This window comes from Nicotiana tomentosiformis, chromosome 11 (assembly GCF_000390325.3).
Source record: "Nicotiana tomentosiformis chromosome 11, ASM39032v3, whole genome shotgun sequence".
NCBI lineage: Eukaryota > Viridiplantae > Streptophyta > Magnoliopsida > Solanales > Solanaceae > Nicotiana > Nicotiana tomentosiformis.
Window position 1 is genome coordinate 14,649,360 of NC_090822.1, and position 22,815 is coordinate 14,672,174.

At 38.9% G+C, this 22,815-nt stretch overlaps 2 protein-coding genes across 2 annotated transcripts; both read left to right on the forward strand.

Annotated features, from left to right (window-relative positions):
• Nucleotides 1-12,202: 12,202 nt before the first annotated feature.
• LOC104106297 (uncharacterized) lies at nt 12,203-16,196 on the forward strand. Its single transcript, XM_009614812.4, has 4 exons — nt 12,203-12,315; nt 12,685-12,770; nt 12,864-12,964; nt 15,552-16,196. The coding sequence occupies exons 1-4, from the start codon at nt 12,207-12,209 to the stop codon at nt 15,847-15,849; spliced, it is 594 nt and encodes a 197-aa protein (XP_009613107.3). The 5' UTR covers nt 12,203-12,206; the 3' UTR covers nt 15,850-16,196.
• Nucleotides 16,197-19,183: 2,987 nt separating this feature from the next.
• LOC104106938 (uncharacterized) lies at nt 19,184-22,346 on the forward strand. The gene is made up of 5 exons (XM_009615598.4): nt 19,184-19,788; nt 20,569-21,378; nt 21,458-21,537; nt 21,632-21,703; nt 21,781-22,346. The coding sequence occupies exons 1-5, from the start codon at nt 19,456-19,458 to the stop codon at nt 22,097-22,099; spliced, it is 1,614 nt and encodes a 537-aa protein (XP_009613893.1). The 5' UTR covers nt 19,184-19,455; the 3' UTR covers nt 22,100-22,346.
• The last annotated feature ends 469 nt before the right edge of the window (nt 22,347-22,815 follow it).

Below are 22,815 nucleotides of genomic sequence, written 5' to 3' on the forward strand. Positions count from 1 at the left end.
AGTCCCTACTGGAATGAAGTGCGCGGACTTGGTCTACCGATCCACAATCACCCAAATAGCATTGAACTTCCTCGAAGTCCGTGGGAGCCCAACTACAAAATCCATAGTGATCCGCTCCCCTTTCCATTCTAGAATCTCTAGCCTCTGAAGCAATCCAGTCGGTCTCTGATGCTAATACTTTACCTGTTGATAGTTAAGGCACCGAGCTACAAGCCCCATTATATCTTTCTTCTTCTCCTCCACCAATAATACTGCCTCAGGTCCTGGTACATCTTTGCGACACCTGGATGAATGGAATACCGCGAACTGTGGGCCTCCACAAGAATCAACTCATGTAGCCCATCTATATTAGGCATACAAATCCAACCTTGCATCCTCAACACCCCATCATCTCCGATAGTAACATCCTTCACATCATTGTACTGAATCGTGTCCTTAAGGACAAGCAAATGAGGATTATCATACTGGCGCTCTCTGATGCGATCATATAAGGAAGATCGAGAAACCACATAAGCTAGAACCCGACTGGATCCGAAATATCTAATCTCACGATTTGGTTGGCCAATGCCTGAACATATACTGCAAGAGGTCTTTCACCAATAGGAATGATTGCAAGGCTACCCGTACTCATCGCCTTTCTACTCAAGGCATCGGCCACCACATTGGCCTTCCCGGGATGATACAAAATGGTGATGTCATAGTCCTTTAACAGCTTCAACCATCTCCGTTGCCTCAAGTTTAGATCCTTCTGTTTGAATAAGTGCTGGAGACTCCGATGATCTGTAAATACCTCACAAGACACACCATAGAGATAGTTCCTCCAAATCTTCAATGCATGAACGATGGAAGCCAACTACAAGTGAGGAACAAGGTAGTTCTTCTCACGGGGCTTCAATTGACGCGAAGCATAAGCAATCAATCTACCCTCATGCATCAAGACACACCCAATAACAATCCAAGAAGCATCACAATACATTGTATAAGAGCCTGAAGTTGAAGGCAAAACTAGAACTGGAGTTGTGGTCAAGGCAGTCTTGAGCTTCTAAAAGTTCTCCTCACACTTATCCGACCACCTAAAGTAGCACCCTTTTGGGTCAACTTGGTCAAGGGAGATGTAATAGACGAGAAGCCCTCCATGAAGCGACCATAATAACTTGCCAAGCCGAGAAAGCTCCGAATCTTCTTTGGATCCACCTGAATCCTCTCACTGGACACCACATGCCCCAATAACGCCACCGAACTAAGCCAAAACTTACACTTGGATAACTTGGCATAAAGCTTCTCCTCCCTCAACCGCTGCAACATAACTCTCAAATGTTGGGCATGCTCCTCCTGGCTACGAGAGTACACCAGGATATCACCAATGAACACTATGACAAATGAGTCGAGATAAGGCTGAAATACATTGTTCATCAGATGCATGAATGTTGTTGGGGCATTGGTCAGCCCAAAAGATATCACAAGGAACTCATAATGACCATAACGGATCCTGAATGATGTCTTTAGAATATCCGAGTCACAAATCGCCAATTGGTGATACTCAGACCTCAAGTCAATCTTAGAGAACACCCTCGCTCCCTGAAGCTGGTCAAATAGATCATCAATGCACGGCAAAGGATACTTTTTCTTGATTGTAACTTTGTTCAACTACCTATAATCGATGCACATCCGTATAGTACCATTCTTCTTCTTCTTCTTCACAAACAGGACTGGCATACCTCAAGGCGACACACTAGGCCTAATAAACTCCTTATTAAGAAGTTCCTGAAGCTGCTCCTTCAATTCCTTCAACTCAGCTGGTGCCATACGATACGGTAGAATAGAAATGGGCTGAGTACCGGCACCAAGTCAATACCAAAGTCAAAATCCCTATCGGGCGGTATGCCGACAGGTCTACGGGAAACACATCCGAAAAATCTCGTACCACCGGAACAGAATCAATAGTAGGAGTATCAGCACCAACATCCCTCACGAAGGCCAAATAAGACAAACAACCCTTCCCAACCATCCGCTGGGCCTTCAAATATGGAATCACTCTGCTGGGAACATAGTCTACAGAACCTCTCCACTCAATCCTTGGCAACCCTGGCATCGCCAACGTCACAGTCTTAGCGTGACAATCAAGAATAGCATGAAATGGAAATAATCAATCCATACCCAAGATCACGTCGAAATCAACCATACTAAGCAATAAGAGATCAACTCTAGTCTCCAATCCCCCAATAGTCACTACATATGATCGATATACACGGTCCACAATAATAGTATCGCCCATTGGCGTAGATACATGAACAGATAAAACTAAGGACTCACGGGGCATATCCAGATACAACAACAACCTAGTAAAATCCCACTAATGGGGTCTGGGGAGGGTAGTGTGTATGCAGACCTTACCCCTACCCCGAAGGAGTAGAAACGACAAATAGGGGAATATCCAGATAATGAGCAAAATACTATGATACATACAAATAAGTGGAACCAGGGTCAAATAATACAGAGGCATACCTGTGGCATACTGAGATAATACATGTGATCATTGCATCTGAAGCAACAACATCCGGTCTGGCAGGAATAACAGAGAATCAAGCCTGATCGCCAACTGATCGGCCTCCCCCTCTTGGGCGACCCCTAGCTGACTGAGCCCCACCCCGAGCTAGCTGGGCGGGTTGTGAAGTAACTGGTGCTCAAGTCATAGTCTAAATCCTCTACTGAGCTAGACCTCCCAAAAGGCGAGGGCAAACCCTCTCTGAAAATGGCGGCAAGTACTGAGGTGGACCCCGAGAACCAGAATACCCGCTAGTAGCACCCGGTGTAGATGAACCCTGAACTGAAGGAGCATATGACGAACTCTGAGCTGGAAGGGCACTGAGAGATGACTGACTCTGACGAGCACTACATGAACCATGGCTGGATGATGTACCACGGTGAACTGGACAAGACATTTGAGTGGGCCTATATGGATGACCCATGTTGTGGTAAGACTGTCCCCCAGAATGAACACCACTAGGACTAACCGAACCTCGAGGCCTATTGGCCTCCCTCTCCTCATGCTCCTGACCACAGACCATCTCTATCTGCCGAGCAATAGCTACCACCTCCTAGAAGGTAGCACTAGATACCCTCTCCCGAATCATAAGCAACTGCAACTGATATGCGAGGCCATCAATGAATCTCATAATCCTTTCCCTGTCATTGGGAATCAACCAAACTGCGTGACAAGCCAACTCCGAAAACCTCATCTCGTACTGGGTCACAGACATGCCATCCTGATAAAGTTGCTCAAACTATATGCACAGCTCCTCCCTGCGAGACTGTGGCATGAACTTCTCCAAAAAGAAAACGGAGAAATCATGCCATGTAAGTGGTAATGCACCGACTGGCATGCGCTTCTTATAGGCCTCCCACCTGTTGTGCGAAAAATCCGCTGGCACCTGTTCAAAAAGTCCTGGGTATCCTCAGACTCATCCCCACTGAATGATGGAGGTTGGAGCCTCCCAAACCTCTCAAGTCTCCTCTGATCATCATCAATCATAACGGGACCCACCTGGGTTGAGCACCTGTAACAGGTTGGTTTGGTAGTACCCCCGGTATCTGAAGTCCCTACACTATCTGCTCTAGAGTACGGGCGACTGGGGTATGAGTACCTCCCCCGACCTGAGAAGTGGCTGGTGTGACCTGAGCTGAAACCATATGAGCAAGGCCAGTACAAATAGTCAATATTTGGGCCAAAGCCTCCTGAAGGTCTGGAATCACAATGGGCATAGTTGGTGCCTGAGCTGGCCCCACCGGCTCAACCACATCCGGAACTTGTTCCTGAGACAGAGCAACTGGTGGATCTGCAGGTTCTGCTCTAACTGTTGTACGAGCTGCACCTCTACCCCTACCATGGCCCCTACCGTGACCTCGGCCTCTCATGGCCCTAGTTGGTGGTACTGGTGGCTGGATGTCCTGTCCGATAGCACGCGTCCTCAACATATGTGAGAGAATAGAACAACAAAAATTTAGTGACCAGAATCAACAAATCCGTACAACAAGAATACAAGAATGTGAATTTTCTTATAGGTTCGGCAGCCTCTCAAAGATAAGTACAGAAGTCTCCGTACCGATTCGCAAAACTCTACTAAACCTGCTCATGACTCGTGAGACCTATGTAACCTAGGCTCTGATACCAACTTGACACGACCCAAAACTTGACCTGTCGTGATGACGCCTATCATAGTACTAGGCAAACCGACAACTCGTACATATTAACACTTTTAAATGAAAAATAAGAATAACACAGGTTTAAACCATCAAACTCTCAAAAACTAGATAGAATTCCAAAACTCAATATAGAAATTCCCAACATCGGGGTTTCACGGAGTACATGAGCGTCTATACAACACAAGTCTGGAAATACTGTCTATAAAAGACTAAAACTAAGTACATAAAGTGGAAAGATGGGGAAGGAGAGACAAGGTCTGCGAACGCCGGGCAGCTACCTTGGAATCTCCAATGATCAAGTTGTGCAAAGGAATCAACACCCACCGTGACCAGAAGCACCTGGATCTGCACACTCAGTCATCAACCTCTCCAGTCTCTCGGGCTCTCAGTAATCATGATAATCAGCCCAAGCAGCAATGATATGATGTATCAATAATGAACAATATAGACTGAGATGTAATATGCAAGAAAAAATGTGATTGGGTATAAACAATAATTTAGTAGATAATTCAACATGTACACGACCTTTGTGGGTCCTTACAGTGCCAACACATAGTATAAACATGATTTGCAGTTCGTTTTCTATAACACATGAAGAATATACAGATAACAACAGATTTTCCAACTACTCGGTTCCATGGAATTGACTAAGTCATAATTCCTACGGTGTACGCCCACACGCCCGTCACCTAGCATGTGTGTCACCTCCAAAACAGTGTACGCCCACACGCCCGTCACCTAGCATGTGTGTCACCTCCAAAACAATCACATGACACATATTAACGGGTTTCATACCCTCAGAACCAAATTTAGAGTTATTACTTACCTCAAATCGTTCAAATCCCTACTCCAACACGCTCTTGCCTCGTGAGTCGGCCTCCAAATACCTCGAATCTAGTCACAAATAGTTCGATATAATCAACACGGGCTAAAAGAATCAATTCTATAAGGAAATACTAAGTTATTAATCAAAAGTCAAAAATCGGCTCAAAATCCGCCCCCTGGGCCCATATCTCGAAATCCGATAAAAGTTATAAAATCTGAAAGCACATTCAACCACGAGTCCAACCATACCAAATTTTCCATAATCCGACACTAAGTCGCCACCCAAATCTCCAAATTCAACACTCCAAATCCCTAGCCTCAAACCCCCAAATTACACCTTAAAACCACACAATCTAGGTGAAAACATCAATGGGGAAATAAGATTAGCAAACAAAAATGAGCACAAGTGACTTACCTCAAGAAACTCCTCGAAAATCCTCTCAAAAATCGCCCAATCTCGAGCTTGAAATGTTTGAAATAGTGAAAAATAGAGGACCCTCATTTTTAATACACAACCCATGCCTTCTCACACCTGCGGCCACTTACCCACTTCAGCGGTGTCGCATTAGTGACCTTTTTCCCGTTTTTGCGGTTTTCTCTCCTCCTACGGTCCATGATTCCGCTCCTGCGGACTTGCTTCTGCGAGCCACAAAGTCGCTTCTGCGGACCCAGCCCCCGCTTCCATTTTAGCTTCTACGCTCTAATCGCCGCATTTGCGGCCATGCAGGTGCGGTAATTCCCTCGCACCTGTGACCATTGCACACTCCCCTCCAAAATTGCATCTGTACAACACAGCTAGCACTTGCGACCAATGAGCCGCATGTGCGATTGCACCAGAAGGCTTCAGCTACAGTAGTCTTTCAAACTCAAATTTTGATTCGAAAACTATCTGAACTCCACCCGAGGCCCCGGGGACCTCAACCAAATATACCATCAAGTCCTAAAATATGATACGAACTTAGTCGAGCCTTCAAATTACATCAAATAATATCAAAAAATGAATCGCACCCCAATTCAAGCCTAATGGAACTAAGGAAATAAAATTTCTACAAACGATGCCGAAACCTATCAAATCACGTCTGATTGACCCCAAATTTTGCACACAAGTCACAAATGATACAACGGACCTACGCCAACTCCCGGAACTCCAATCTGATCCCTGTAACCAAAAATTCACTCTCCATAAAACTTCTACATTTCCAACTTTTGCCATTTCAAGTTTAATTCAACTATAGACCTCCAAATCAAAATTCAGACATGCTCCTAAGTCCAAAATCATCCAACAGAGCTAATGGAACCATCAAAATTCCATTCCGGAGTCGTCTACACATAAGTCCACATCCGGTCAACCTTTTCAACTTAAGTTTTCATCCTTGAGACTAAGTGTCTTAATTCATTCTAAAATCTCACCGAACCCGAACCAACTACCCCGGTAAGTCACATAGCAGTTATAAAGTACAAAATAAGAAGTAAATGGGGGAACTAGGCTACAACTCTCAAAATGACCGGTCGGATCGTTACAAAAGGCATGGTCTTGTAACTTAAGATGAGGTAGTTTTTTGGGAGTGCTGAAATATAAATACCTTCTCAAGACTCGGAGCATAAGTTGAGCGAGAAGAATGGAGTAGATTTTGGCCTCTCATAGCTTGTGCACTACTCGCATCAACAGGTGAAGGAAGATTAGATCCAGCACACATTTGTATATCATGAACATCTAATCCAGGGTTGTTTTGCACCAATTGACTTAAACAATGTCACATTTCTTCTCTTATCATTTCCTTCATTTCTTCCTTTAGAGAAGTCATTTCATTGGCATACTTTTGTTTAAGCTTGTTGATTTCTTCATCTTTTTTCAGAGAGCTCGTCGTCACCGATCTACCATAGCATTTAACCCGACCAAATTGTTCCTTTCCAAACACAACCCTAAATGCATCATCTATTGTTTCTCTAGAAATTTGACGATTCTGAAGTTCAGACTGTGAAAAGAAATACTCACTCTGTTTCAAATTAGATGAGGCACTTTCCTTTTTAGTCTGTCCCAAAACAAATGACACATTTCTAAATTTGAAAATAATTCAACTTTAAACTCTTCATTTTACTTATTTTACCCTTAATGAGAAACTTTTATAACCACACAAATGTCATGACCCCACAAAGCTTTTACCCCTTAAGCTTTTAAGACCACAAGTTTCAAAAGTCTTCTTTTTTTTCTTAAACTCTATGCCGAGTCAAACTACCTCATCTAAATTGAAACGGAGGGAGTATTATTAAGCATCATTTACAAGTCAAGCTTTTAAGACCACAAGTTTCAAAAATCTTTTTTTTTTCTTAAACTCTGTACCGAGTCAAACTACCTTATCTAAATTAAAACAGAGGGAGTATTATTAAGCATCATTTACAAGTCAAGATAGATTGAATGTAGGGCCTTGTTTCTAACTTAAAAATTAACAAAGTTTTTTAGCGCCAGAAATCAAGGCTTCAGGAACTCCAAAAAGATTCAGATAGAAACCAATAAAACTAAAACATAAGAAGTTTTATCAAAACCCTGAAAAATCACAAAATATTATCTCTCAGTTCATGAAAAAAATGCAGTAAGGGCACCGGATAATTAACTTAAAAAAAGAGAAAAAATGTAATGTCTACAGGATAATAACATTGTGAGAAGCTCTCCTGTTGGACGGGAAGTTGGCCTGACTGGGACCAATTATATGGATCAGGTAGGGCTTGATTTTATTCACTAGGATTTTGGTCACAGTTTTGTAGACAGTGTTGCAGAGACCTATGGGCCGGAAATTTTTTAGCATGGAGGCCTGTGGGCATTTTGGTTTGAGGCATAAGAGGGTCTCATTCATTTTAGGGTGCATTATTTTGGATGAGAAGCAATCTTTGCAAAACTGTATAACATCATTTCCCACAATGTCCAGTATATTTGGTAAAAGAAGAGGTGCAATCCATCAGGCCTTGGAGCTTTAAAGGGCTTGAAGGAGAAGATTGCTCTTTTGATCTTAATATCTCTGAGAGGTAGTGCCAGATTGGACTTTTGAACTGTGGACAGTGTATGACAATGTGAGTTTGTACTAGAGGTAAGGATGGGATAATGGGTGTGTAAAGAGGTGTAGAGAGCACTAAAGAATATGATAATGGATTCTTTGATTTCATGGGGCTCATGTTGCTAGTTACCGGCCTCATCTTTGAGCGAAATAATTCTATTTCTCCTCCTTCTATTTAGAGTAGAAGTGTGGAAAATCTGGTATTGACATCACCATCAGAGAGCCAGTTAATTCTATATTTCAACCTCTAGAAATCCTCTTCATTTTTTAGGATTGAGTCTAATTCCTCGATTAAGGTGTTTTATAAATTTAGGAGGAATTGACTAAACTGGTAGTTTAGAGATTTTTGGATACCAGCAATCCTAGCCAACAGTCTCTTTTTCTTGTGGAATATATTACCAAAGGTGTGTTTATTCCAATTAGTGACATTAGTTCTAAACCTTTGAGTTGAGGGAAGTAAGGTGGAGTTTAGTGGGAAGGAGTCCTGAATGAGGCTAGGGAAAGCAGGGTGACTGCACCACATTGACTCAAATCTGAAAGGCCTTGTGTTAACATTTTGGGGGGCATCTTTTAACTTAACTAGAAGGGGACAGTAATCAGAAAGGGTCCTAGGTAAGTGGGTTATAGGGGCTTCAGGAAATCCAGTGATTATTAGCAAAACACCTATCATTTCTTTCTAGGATTATGTTTGTCATGTTCATATATCTCTTGTTTGTCCATGTGCATTTACTACCTTTGTAGCCTAGGTCAACTAATCTACACTGGTTAATGCAGTTCCAGCATAAATTGCTTCTTCTTGTGTTAATGAAGTTTCCGCCAAACTTGTCTCTTGCTTTTAAAACTTCATTTAAATCCCCACTCACAAACCAACTACCATTTATGCTATTTGAAATATCTATCAGATTTTCCTAAAGGGTTTTCCTATCCTCTATATTATTACTTGCATAAATAGCAGAGAATAACCAATGGGGGTTAGATGGTAGTACCTTGACCATTGCATGGAAACCTTGGGGTGTGACTAATATCTTATCCACCTGGGGATATTTTCTTTCCACATGATGATGATGCCTCTAGAGTGACCCACTGCTGGGAACTGGATATGCATATCATATTGCAGTTCATCTGTTAGCTTCTTGTGGTCTACCATCTTTGTCTCTAGCAGCACCAACATAGTCGGCTTGTGGATTTTGATCATCTCTGAGCAGTGTCTCCCGAACTCCACATTGTTTGCCCCTCTAACATTCCATATGATAAAGTTCATTAGGGGGTTGTGGTTTGTTTGGGGAGCCACTACCGGTGCCTTTTCCTTACCCTGGGTAGGCATCATTTCCTTCCTCCTTGCTGCTGGTATTTGTGATCGCATCACTGAAGTCAATGTCAGCAATGGTTTCAGCACTTCATGGCTCTGATGAGAACCCAGGCTCAATCCATATCTGGCAAGTGTTTTGGGGCAGAGCAGTATTAGGGTCTCGCTGTAGTCCACACTGAATTCCACTACCCTCACTATCTCCAGCCATAGGGAATCTGTCCTCAGTGGACAATAGGAGCTCTGGTTTGCCACCTCCTTGTTGGTTTCCTGTCCTTTCAGTATCTCTAGTGCTTTTGTTATCTCCCTCGAAATATTCCCTGGTGGTGGTGATTGTTGTTTCTCCGATGCTGAAGATGAAGGTTCCTGCTGGGGCCATTGTTCTATCACTGAGAACTGTGGCATCGCCGCTGGGCCTGGTGTTGTTGGGTCTTGGAAGAAGGGGATCGAGTTGAAGATTTGTTGCATGAGGTTGTGCACTGATGGAGCATCGTTGGGCTGCTATGGTGGGTTGAAGCTACTCTGTAGAATCATCGATTGCCAGAGTTGGGTTCTAAATATCGCCAAACCCGTGTTTAGAGCCTCCATTGTTATCCTTGCTAGATGAACCGGGTTTTGGATGATAAGGGTGATTGGCTGATTTTCCAGCTGAAAATTATAGCACGGGCCATTACCTTGGAGTGCCACTTCCAGCCAAGATGTCGGTGTGTAGTATGGTGGCGGCGGGGTGGAAGTCAAAATGATCGGGGGTTTGGTAGGTTGGTCCATTTTAGGGTTTCTTTGATTTTCCCTTTTTTGGACTAGTATTAATTAGGGGGTTTGAGGGTAGTCAAGAGTCATCACTGATATTGGAGTTAAATCATCACCCGTATTTTGGGTTTTGCAAACTGTGTATAATACCTAAAATATTAAATTAAATATGTATCCGGTTGAATTGATGGAAAGTGTCAAATCATCTGAGCTTTGGTGGTTTCTCAGATACGGCACTTGAGTGTCCATGGAGGGTTTTTTGCAGGATTGTTTGGTAGGGGTGATGTAGCTCTGTAGGGGGCATCATTGGTAATAGGGTTCTCCAAGTGGGTATGGATCCCTGTGACGGAAGGGGTAACTGGGTCTGGGTGGGTCGTGCTTTATTGACTTGACATGCCCCACTTGTTCCATTTGGGCATGTTGCTCTGTTTTCTTTGGGGGGCCGTTTGAACTAGACCTTTTGAATTTGTATGTCCATTTTCTTTGCTAAGAGTTGGGTCTTTACCTGCTGGGGCTGCTTTCCTCTTTGTGCTTGTGTTGGGTTGTTCCCGCATGGGCTGTTCCCGGGTGGTTTGGCTTTTTAAGAGCGGGGTATTCTTCCTTGGACCGTGATTTGTGTTGGTAGGGCATTCAGAATTGACCTGTATGGGATTAGTCTTAGAGTTGTATCGAAATGTCTTAGTTTTAAGAAACTTACCGGAGCTTGCATCGAATATTTTTGACTTGGATACCCCTAATTGGGGTGGAATCTTTTTCATTTTTTGCCGGTGGCGTTGTAATCTGGCCTTGTGGTGGAGGGTGTCCCTGTTTCCTTCTTCTGGGAAGATAATTGTTTTCCATTCTTCTCCCTCATCGGCATTGACTCTTGAAGAGGAGCATTCAAGTTGGTCTTGGGTTGGAGGAGTGCACAGGTGATATACTTTCCCCTTCGTATATCACCGCTTATTTGTGATCCCCAATAGTGATGGATGTTTCTACTGGTGTGTCTAGTGGTACTTGTATACCAATCCGCACATGTCTTCCCCTTAATGTAGATGATGTGCACGTATCAAATTTGAGTAGTTTCCCTAGCTTCCTCCCAACCTTCTCAAGTATCTCTTTGTCGTAAAATTCTGTTGGTAATTGTGGCAACCGCACCCATATAGCAGTGAACGACAGTGTTGCCTCTTGTGGGACAAATTTTGGTTCCCACCTTCTGACTGAGAGAAAGTATTCTGACATGAACCATGGTCCTTGGTGTAATGCCTTTATCAGATTCTCCTCCTTTCCAAATTTGACTATAAAGAAATCCCATCATAAGTCAATTAAGATTAACTTGTTCGGAGGGGTTCCATAGGTCAACTAGTTTGGATTGAAGTAGATGATGTGGCATTCTTCTACCAAAGATTTTGATAATAACCGAGAAACGTCATGGTTCATATAAGCGGGTTTTATCATCTTGGGAGAGGATGATTGGGCCTAGATTTTCCTTGCTCTTTTCATCTTTTTCTGTTGTGCCAAGCTCATTTGTGTAGTATTCAGTTTGGGTTGTGTCTTTCTTGTCTAATAGTATCTAAGTTGTTCGGACACGGATGCGGGTGTCTGACACGGCTGTGGATCTAGAGGTCGGATCTTTCGAGATGTAAATTCTAAGATTCGGGAATACAGATCCTAGTACGGATACGGATGCGGGGATCTGGCCAAAAATAATTCAAAAAATAGAAATATAGAAATATCTCTAAATTATGAGAAATTTGTGGAATACTTACGTATAGCTTGTAAAGTGTGGATTTTTTTTTTATTCTCAAGTTGTAGATAAGTAAATAATTGATTTTCTAGATAAGGTATGCTATTTTCTTCAAATGCATCCTAGGTTTGGTTATGATTTCGGGAATCAAATTGTATCTCGTCTCAAATTTTTTCATTTGTCGTGGTCAAAGTACACAAAATTGTCTGACCAGATGCGGTACGGATCTCATACCCACACTCATACTAATGTCGTATCGATACGAGTGCGATACCTAAATTATCGTGTCGGAGCAACTTAGAATAGTATTTCCTTATAAGAATGTGTTGGGTTAACGTTTTCATCCATGGGGTTAATGTCCGGTGTTTCCGGAGGTATGTTGATTGGTTTGGTTGTATTCTCCGTTCTATGGGTAGTGAGACGTGAGAGTTTCTCACACAAAATAAGTTCTCCAGGTAAGCATTTGTGCTCATTAGTTTGCCATTATCTAAAGTTAGAATTGGTAGGTCAATAAACCAACAGTTTACGTCCAAGTCTCAAATAATTACTTTTTTAGGCACGTTAAGCTAAGCTATGCACGCAAACCGTCATTACTCCAACATAAATTGTTAAAAATATTATCCTATATTAGATTAACACTTTCTTTATTCCTAAAGGTTCCTCCTTTTCTGGAAATTTATCCTATTAGATTCCTAATATCTTCTCAATGGACAACGCTTGGCCAGAAATTCAAAAGGCCATGTTCATATCAAATTGTAAATAGACATATTTTTTTCTCAACTTCTCCAAAAATTCGTTAAGATCACAACCTTATTAAATGTCAGGTTTGTTTGTTGGAATTCTGTGTATTGCAAAAAGGGGTTTTCAGTTCCGATCATTCGATTCACTTTCCCATTCTGCTTCTTCCCAGGTATGTGTACTCAGATCTTGTGAAATTTTTTCATGTGAATTTAGTTAAAAGAATAAATTTATATATTTCTTATTTTTGCATTTGAATGAACAGAAAGAGCAAAGAATTAGTATAGGAAGCCATGGATACAAGGATGAGGAGCTAGGTGAAAAAGCTAGAGAAGCCAAGCAAAGATTGGATCACAAGCTAAGAAGGTAATTTCAGCTTGTCTGTGAATAATTTTTGTTCTTTTGCTTACCTTTAGTTTACTACGTAAATTTAGGTAAAAGTTTAAGAATTCTTGGTTAATTGCTATGCTAATCAAGTTACTGTATTAAGATGAGGAAGTGTATCTGTTCTTTTTTGTTTAAAAAAAAAATCTTTTCTTTTTGTGTGTTTCGTTCTGTAACTCATAGGGGGGACCCAGGATTTGATCGTGGCGGGTGCACTTTTGGATTCAACCAAAATATGCTTTGTATATAGGGTGTCACTGCTAATATATCACTATTTTCTAAAAATATATACATGCATATATGGAATTTTTGCCGAACTTTACGGGTGCCGTGACCCCTCTTGGTATAGCATAGTTCCACCTCTGCTGTAACTCTTAAGACTCCAAAATCTAATTAGGAGAGCTTATTTTGCTTGTCTTCTAGAGATTTTTCCATACTACTGTATATTTTTTCTTTATGATTAACCATTTGGTATCTGAAACCAACTGGCTAGACTAATCTGAATGCGCGTCATATATGGTCCACTAAAAGGGGAACGATCTGTACTCAATGTTAACTTACAAGACTCCAAAGTCTAATTAGGAGAGCATATTTTGCTTGTAGTCTAGAGATTTCTCCATACTCTAATATAAAGAAAGAACCTTCTCACTTCTTCAAGATAAAGTAAAACTGAGCTTTTAGCTAAAATTATATATCCCTTATGTTTTGGGTAGGTAAAAAGGTGTCCTCCATATACAACCTTGGGCATCTTTTAACCTTTAACTTTCCAAAACATGAGTGGATTTAGTTCGAGTAATGAAATGAACTAAAGAGAAGCTAAAACTAATGGACAAACCACAAGTGATTTGCCCATGAGAGGGGGATAACGAGTTTCATCCATTCTAACTTTTCATAGATATAGTTAATTTCAATTACAGGCATCTATACATAACTCAGCTTGTCAGTTTGATCGGGCTATTTTACCTCTGTAATGAATAGAGATTGTGTATACTTATATGATGTTAGATTTACTTCACTCTTACTCGTCAACTTTCTGGTAACACGGCAAGGGTATTCAAATCTTATGTGCGGTTGTCATTCTCCGTTGGAAATCACTGGTTTGATCTTCTTTATATAAAGTCCTAAAATGCGTTCTGAGGGAAAGTTGGCCTCTTGATGCGAGGGAATTGTAACTTGTGGGATTTGAAGAAGCATCTTGTTTTGTGCTTGCCTTGGGAAGTTATCCAATGACGGAAGGTGGGATAATGTGAAAAATGAGGATTTGGTGGAGGTTTCATCTTTTTTCCACATCTGGCTACTGCCCTTAAAAGGGACTTCTCTTTTGTTAACTGACTTAATATGTTGTGCTTAAGAAATATATATAAAGATTCTGTTTGATCATCCTCCCAAGTACAAAATCTGCACTCTGCATTCTGGTAATTTGTTTCTCCTAGTCATGAGCTCATAAATTTTATTTTACTACTTACCTCTGGAGCGTCTAGGAACCCGGGGTGGTGGGGCGGCGGAGAAGATTTATCATCAGTTCACTGTTATGTATTTGCTGGTTGGATTTCATCAGTTGTATGGGATGGGGTGAAGTACAGAGTTGGGCGTTCTTTTTGCCTCTCATGTGGCTTTCATATGTGAGCTGTTGTTTCTTTGCCTTGTCTGTTAGTTTTCTTCGAAGAATTGGACCAAATCCGCTCAAATGTTTCTTACTGAAAGGGTAAAGGATGCTCAGAATTATAAATGGAGGACTATTTTGACCTATCTTTAAACATAAAGGATAATTTTGGCTAAAAATTGAAGTAAAACCTGCATGTCGTGCTAATTATAGGAACATTATAGACCTAAGTTTCACTCCTTTTAGCTTTGTTATAAAATGAAATTATCTTTGTAAAGGTCCTTAAACTCTTCGGCTCATATTGATTTACTTAAGACACATTCTAACATAGTACGGGGTGTAACATCCTTCCCCCCTTTAGGAACATTCGTCCTCGAATGTAAAGGCGTCTTAGAGGAGAAACTAGCTCTTATGTATTTTATAGAAATTTCGATAGAGTCTTCTCGGTAAACATAATTACCCCATACCTGTCAAATAGCTAGAAACATACTATATGCCACACATGGCATAAACAATAAACAATATCTCTTTGGCCTCACATGGCCATCAGCTTCAATAAAAATACCATAAACTGTAACTTACCTTATGCCCAAATAATTCTGCTTCTAAAAATGTTGTACTCAAGCATTTATAATATTTCATTGATAAAGGATTCCATCGCATATCGGATAGCAATAATGGAAAATACCTACTCACACCCGTTGTTTTACCCCGAACTACATTTCTTTATCATGGTTATTTTGATAATTTGATAAATTGTACTGTGTGAAAAGTATATGTCATGTATTAGTTGATTCAGTACAAACACCGGGTGTGAATAAGTTTTTCCTATAGCAACAACCATGTGATTGTTTTTCTTAAGGCATGCATCTCATTATTACATCCTCATATTCGGTGCAGAGTTAAAATATTTTATGTTAATGTGACGTCGGTGAGTTTATACTTCATTGTGGTTACTGAAAACAGGACAAGTAAAGAAGAAAGAGTTAATGATGTTGAAAATGGGCAAGTAGAATCAAATACTTTGCAGAAGAATTCAGAGATGCTTAGATTGAAGCAAAATGGAATAAAGACGTTTAGCAGGGTAGTAAAGCAATGGAAGGATTCAGAAAAGTATGAATGCACCATTTGCTTGGACCAATTCAAGGTTGGAGATAACTTAATGCATTTGCAATGTGACCACAAATTCCATTCATGTTGTTTGGTTCCATGGTTAGAGAATCATGCTTACTGCCCTTGCTGCAGAGTGGAGATTGTCACTTGAAAAATGGATTGCTATGTTGCGCGGACTCTCCAAAATACTGCCTCACGCCCGCACCCGTATCGGATTCTCCAAAAATACACTACTTTTGGAGAATCCGACACGCACCCGGCTACATTTTTGGCGAGTCCGAGCAACATAGATGGATTGTGCAGAGTTTGTACAGATGAAGTTTTAAATAAGGATTATATTAGTAGTCCAACCTTTTGTGTTTAATAAGTTGGTGTTGATCTCTAGAGAAAGAGAAGTGAGAGATACTTAGGGCTTCATTTACATATTATACTAGATTTAAAAATGATGTAATTTGAATCCTTGTCTTATGTATAGTAATGTCTTCTGTTATTTTGGTACTATAGCATTTCATTCCTCCTTCTCTAGCATCATCTGATTTCTGCAGTTATGCACCGGGAAGATGCGGAGGTCAAGGATTAGTGTTGTACATTGACATATAGTAGTATGTTCCTCCTAGGCCGACTAGTAGTACTAGGACTATTTTTGTAACTTCCTATGTATGGTTCTTTATTATGCATGTTGGGACATTCACGCCCGTTACCATGTTACATTGTTGCTAATATTCTTTGCTACTTGGTTGCTTTATCTTCACTGATCCTTGAGCCGAGAGTCTATCGGAAACAGTCTTTCTATCTCTATGAGGTAGGGGTAAGGTCCGTGTACACACTACCCCCGAGACCCCATTTATGAGATCAAATTGAGTTTTTTTTTGTTGTTGTTGTTGCGGCGCTGGGAAGATGCAGAATCTTGCTGCTTGTATCCGAAGAAGTTTAGACAACCAATTTTGTTTGCTTATGGATAGAAAACTAAGGTAGGAGGCTAGTAGGTAGTTGAGAGTGTGTTTTTCCAATACTAATAGTAGTGGTGTTAGTCTTGTATTCTATTATTATATGTTGTTCCATTCGCTTCATTTTCTTATTATCTTGTTGTTACTGCTTGTTGCTACTACTTTCTTTTCATCTTTTCTTGAGTCAAGGTCTATAATAAACGGTCTCTCTACCTTCGAGGTCTGCGTACATACTACTCTCGCTAGACCTCACTTAAGGGAGTATACTGGGTTTGTTATGAAAGTAAAAAACTAGAAAAATTGGAGCATAGCGTGCACCTATGCAGGAGTTGAAACGATTGCTCATTTTACAACATGTTTTAAACTCTTCTTTCGATCACTTTTAATGGTGGTTACCGATAAGCTTATTTTTCGAGTAGTTGCTTTATTATTAATTTTGCGTATCATTTCAGATGGCGCCGAGCTATAAACTGAGCTATCAATAATGCCTATACTCAGGGTCTTAATTAAAATGGTTAATGTTCTTTTTATATTATAAATATATATTCTTAATTATAATACAAATACATATTCTTGATTACAGATTAGGGTTGGCCTAGGAAAAGGCATATTATGGTCTCATCAATGGTCGATCTTCCACATCTTAATGTGTTAACAATTTAACATATAGGTGTCGAGATCGAAGGTTCATATATAACATGGTACAACAATAATTATGCTTCAGTCTCAAACAAGTTGGGATCGACTATATGCATTCTCACTTCTCTTTACATGGTTGGTATAGTGAAAATATTGTTAATATCTTAGAGCCCGTTTGGACATATAAAAAAAATCACTTTTTTCGAAAATTTTTTACTTTTTTCGAAATTAGTGTTTGGCCATAAAATTTCCAATTTTCACTTGAAAATGAATTTTGGAATATTTCGAAAATTTAAAAAACTCCAAAAAGCTATTTTTCAAAATTTTCACTCAAATCACTCGTAAAACTTCAAAAACAACCCAAAATAATATTCATGTCCAAACACAACTCTAATTTTCAAATATCATTTTCACTTGAAAAAATTTTCACTTTTTTTTGGAATTTTACAATTTTTGTGTCCAAACGCTCACTTAATCTCCTGACAAAACTTTTAAAAAAACTTCATTTATGGCCATCCGCTAGAAACTAATATCAGCCGCTAGCCACAAATTGCAATATGCATTTTATAGCCCAAAATCAATTATAACGGCTAGCCAATTAAGTAGCTAGTCCATTTAATATCAATTATGACTAAGCTATCAGCCCAATTCCAAGCCCAAACGATCAAAGACCAAACCTGCAATCCCAAATATCTCACCCTAGAGATAAAAATCATATTTTTAATCTCCTTCTCTTCCTACCATTCCCTTATCAACCCTTTCCTCTTCTATGCTAAAATTTAGCTTGTTTTTTACCATGGCAGAAGCTTGCCCCCTCCAATTTTGAGTAAGTCTTTTGTCTCTCTCGATTTTCCCTTTAAAAGCCATGACTTTTTCTTTTCTCTCGTCTGTAACGAGATTTGGTCAACACAATAAGTCAAATAATTATGATATTTTCTTAAGCAGATCACGTGAACCCCTCGCCCCCCCCCCCCCCAATCTTTTTCTAGAGATATGCTTATACAAATGGTCAATTTATCTGCTGCATTTTAAAACGGCTCTTTGATCGTTTGGACTTTGAAATCCTACTCGATCTATAAATACCAATGTTTAGGAGTTTTGGAGAGCGATTTTTACCTCTATAGAAGCTCATTGCTTCTTTTCTGATCATTGTCATTTCCTCTTTGTAATCTGTTTCAGAGGGTTGGCTCCCATTTGGCCCCCAAGTATCAATTACTCTCCCTATCCTCTGTTGCATCTCGTACATATCAAACATGAATATTTTATCAATCTCTTTTTTGGACCAACTTTTTCATTAAAAAATTATATATGAGGCTAATATTTAAAAGTCATTTTAGATTATGTATTAGACTGGAGAGCATTTCTTTTGAAAATTGGTATATATATATATATATATATATATATATATATATATATATATATATATATATATACAAAATAAACTGTCACTATACAAAAATTATACAAAATAGACTGTCACTATACAATTTATATATAATAGATTGTCACTATACAAAATATATACAAAAATAGACTGTCATTATACAAAAAATATACTAAATAGACTGTCACTATATAAAATATATACTAAATAGACTGTCACTATACAAAAAAATATAAAAAATATACTGTCACTATACAAAATATATACAAAATAGACTGTCACTATACAAAATATATGCTAAATAGACTGTCACTATACAAAAAAAAATACAAAATAGACTGTCACTATACAAAAATTATACAACATAGACTGTCACTATACAAAATAGATATTTCGGGCTATTAGATGTAATATGTTTGGGCCGAAGGGCCATTTTGTGTCAATGGGCAAAAACATGGGCTATTAATTTTCCAAAACGTATCTGGGCCACCTAGTAATTTTCTTTTTGGGCCTATAGTTTGCCATGGCCCAAACGCATCCAATAAAGTCAGAAACAGTTGAAACTTTAGAAAATGACACGATATCGTTTTCATACTAGCTCAACGTTTTAAAATTCCAACGGCTAGTTTTTCCACTGACCGTTTGAAACCTCTACCTCATTACAACAAAACCTTTCACCATCAAACATACAAGAAAATTTTCGCATTTCAAAATACAAATAGGATCAATTCATAGCTTTAAATTCTCAAATCAAATTCTCATACAAAAAAAGAAGACAAATTCAAGAATGGTTTATTCATACACACCAACATACTACAGCTCACTCCATGATTCAATTACTTCTCTTTGTAAAACCATTCTCCCATTTCCATTCAAGAAAAGGCGATTACCCGCGATTGCAGCTGCTGAGCAGAGGTTGTCGAAGCAGCAATCCGACAACCTTAAATGGCAACAAGAATCTTTTCATCAAATTCTTAATTTGATGGGTCTTTGTAAAGAAGGAATCTTGGCTGAATCCGAAGTTTCTGCTTTCAGATCACATCTGCTCGATACCCTTATCGCATCTCCTGCTGATCATGAACATTCTTCCATTTTAAGGGATAAGTTGATCTTCTTGCAGGTAATTTTTCCCTTTTAACTTTGTCTCAATTTTTTCAATTTGTGTCATTTGATGGGGAAAAAATAGATAACTCAATTTATTTGCAATTTCAAGTAGATTTTCAAAATTGAACTGAAATTGCCGCTTTTCGGAGTTGGGGTGCTTTTACTTCTTTTTTCTTTTCTTTTTTGGGTTGTTATTTTTATAATTTTTTGGCTTTTCATGTAAAGCTTAAATTTCTTTATAGTTGTTCTTTTTTAAGGAATTAGGCAAGTACATTTTCCAAATTAAACTCAAATTTTGAGCTTTTGGGATTTGGGATTTTTCTTTTTATTTTGGTCGTGAGTTTCTTTTACATAAATTTTTGGTTTTTCTTGTAAAGCTTAAATTTTTCCTTGTAAAGTTGGGATTTTTCTTCTTATTTAGCCTCAACTCTTGCACTTTGTGTCCTTAGGTGAAGTGATTGTTGATTTTTTTTTATCATGATTTAAGATGATCCATAGATAGCTATATTTATTTGTAATTTCAACTACAGTTTAATAAGTGAACTGAAATTTCAGCTTTTTGGTAGTTGGGGTTTTTCTTTTTCTTTTGGTTGTTTATTATAATTCTTTGTTTTTCCTGTAAAGCTTTAGTTTTTTTGAAGAGCTTGTTGTCAATTACATTTTCCAAATTAAGCTGAAATTTCAGCTTTTGAGACTTGGGATTTTTCTTTTTCTTTTGGTTGTTTTTATTTTTATAAATTTTTGGTTTTTTCTTGTAAAGCTTGAATTTTTTTTTTTATGGTGTTTCTTCTTGAAGGAGCTACTGTATGCAAAATGTATATCAGAGGAAGAGTATCATACATCAAAGAGGCCATTATTGCAAAGGCTAGCAGTTCAAGGAGCTGAGATTGAGGCAAAACATGTAGTTGTTGGATCAAAGAAAGAAGGCACAGATGAGGAATGGTCTGTTATTGATTTAAAGGATGAAAAATCATATCTTGGCAAAGAGAATTTGAGTTCGAAGCAAAAGCAAAACTCAGCTATCAAGCAAATCAAAGGAGGGGCTGCTTCAGTTTTTGGTTTTGCACCGTCCAATAAAAATGGAAAGATCAAAGAAGAAAGAGGCATACTTAGTGAAAATTGTAAGCAAGATTCTAAATATGAAAGAAATGAATTAGGAGTTTCAACAGAAAATCCCTTTTGGAATACTCATTTGAAGGAAAAAGATAGTGAAACTAAGTCTATTCTTATGGTAGAGAGCTTACCTAATGAACCAATGAAGGTAAAGAAGCAAAGTGGAGGTGACAAATCAAGAAAGAAACCTTTTAAAGGTCTGTTTTTGAGAGAACAAAATGAAGGGCAGAGCGATGATCATCAACGTGCTGAGCCTGAATCTGAAGGAAAGACGAAATCAGGGAAGAAACAATGGGGATTTGATGGATTCAAGAAGTGGAAGAAAAATGACTGTGAAGATGAAACAGCTCCATTGTCGCTTGATGAAAAATCGGATGGTGGAACTTACTTAGGTCAGCTTGTTGCAGAACCTGTTGGAGAAGGTCCAGATACTAAGCAGATTAAAAGAAAGCTGCATCCAAATGGTCCACCCTCGGATTTCTTTGTCGATAAGGTCTCATTCATACAACATTCATTTATTGAAGAAAATACTTACTTCAATGTGATCTAATGTTTTTGTTGCACATTTTCAGGTTTTAGGAGACAGTATCAAGAAAGAGCTTTCAAGAATTCAAACAGAACTTGGTGCCAAAAATTCAAGTGTTGCGTTAACGTAAGCAAATATCTGTTTCTTTATGTTACTCTTTCTAGTTTTTTTAGACCTGTTGAATAGAGTTGGATTTTTACTAATTGGTATCACACATCAGAGATGATCAGATTGAAGCAATTTCAACTAGGCTTCCAGTTGACAAGGCTGACCTTAAAAAGTTCTTCCCTAAGTAAGCACACTTTTGTACTGCTTTGTGTACGCGAAATCAGACATTACTTCACACTAATTTTTCTTTGACGATTTCAGAACGTGGTGTGATCGATATGGAGACGTTGTTTTGGATGTGGTAAGGAAGGAATTCAAGAACCATGTTGGAGAAATGGGAAACTTAAGAGGAGGTGGTGGTATTATTACTAAGGAGAAGAACAACTCAAAAAGATGGACAACATTTGATGAAAGTGATGATGATGAAAATTGCCACCCAAATCTATTTGCACCTCAACAAGATCATCATACATTACCTTCTAAACAAGCCAAAGTCCTCACTCCTTTGAAAAGTGGTCAAGTTTATGTTAATAGTAGCATTGATAAGGGCTTCAAATATAATCCTTTCTTTGATGTTTAAGAGTTAAAGTCATTTGGACAGTAAAAGAAAGCTGAGAACTAATCAGCTTTTTTTGTGGACTCTACTTATTATAGCTTTAGCCAAATCTATGGCTTTCTGTTAGGTTGAAGATTGTCTTTATTTGCCCCAATTGCTATTTTGTGCTCTACCAGAGATACACTATTAATGTAAATCATCTTTGGATGGTTTTTTCCTGTTTATTTATACCGGACATGTTGACATTTATAGTAAATGTGATTGACAACCATATTGAATGGAGCCAAAACATAAGTTATTAACATCTTTGTACTCCTTTTGGTCTATACTGCTTCATACTATTTGAGAACAATAACAATAATATACCCAGTATAATCCCTCAAGTGGAGTCTGAATAGGGTAGTGTGTACGTAGTCTTATCTTATCCCTGTTTTTGTAGGCAGAGAGGCTGTTTCCGATATACCCTCGCAAGCATGCATAATCAATCACAACAGAATAGAGAGAGAAATGCAGTAATGAAAAAGTCAAAGAAGCGGTAATACGAACAAGAGAGTAGAATAACCGGAGCAAAAGCATCCAAGTGGTAATAGAAATTTAGGAATATGATTAATACTATTTGAGAAATCTTTAAAAAAAAAGTGTAACTACAACTTTTCAATCGTGTCCTAAATATGTACTAATTTGTTACTTGGAGTTACATATTTTATAATAGTTGTTGTAAGACTAGCTTGCACACCCTC

What these genes read in the sequence shown, in the direction of transcription:
- LOC104106297 (XM_009614812.4), top strand. Translation starts at nt 12,207, where the DNA reads ATGGGGTTAATGTCCGGTGTTTCCGGAGGTATGTTGATTGGTTTGGTT. An exon ending in ACACAAAATAAGTTCTCCAG is followed by an intron (nt 12,316 to 12,684) that starts GTAAGCATTTGT and finishes ATTAAATGTCAG; the next exon opens with GTTTGTTTGTTGGAATTCTG. An exon ending in CCCATTCTGCTTCTTCCCAG is followed by an intron (nt 12,771 to 12,863) that starts GTATGTGTACTC and finishes TTGAATGAACAG; the next exon opens with AAAGAGCAAAGAATTAGTAT.
- LOC104106938 (XM_009615598.4), top strand. Translation starts at nt 19,456, where the DNA reads ATGGTTTATTCATACACACCAACATACTACAGCTCACTCCATGATTCA. An exon ending in CGGATTTCTTTGTCGATAAG is followed by an intron (nt 21,379 to 21,457) that starts GTCTCATTCATA and finishes GCACATTTTCAG; the next exon opens with GTTTTAGGAGACAGTATCAA. An exon ending in AATTCAAGTGTTGCGTTAAC is followed by an intron (nt 21,538 to 21,631) that starts GTAAGCAAATAT and finishes ATCACACATCAG; the next exon opens with AGATGATCAGATTGAAGCAA.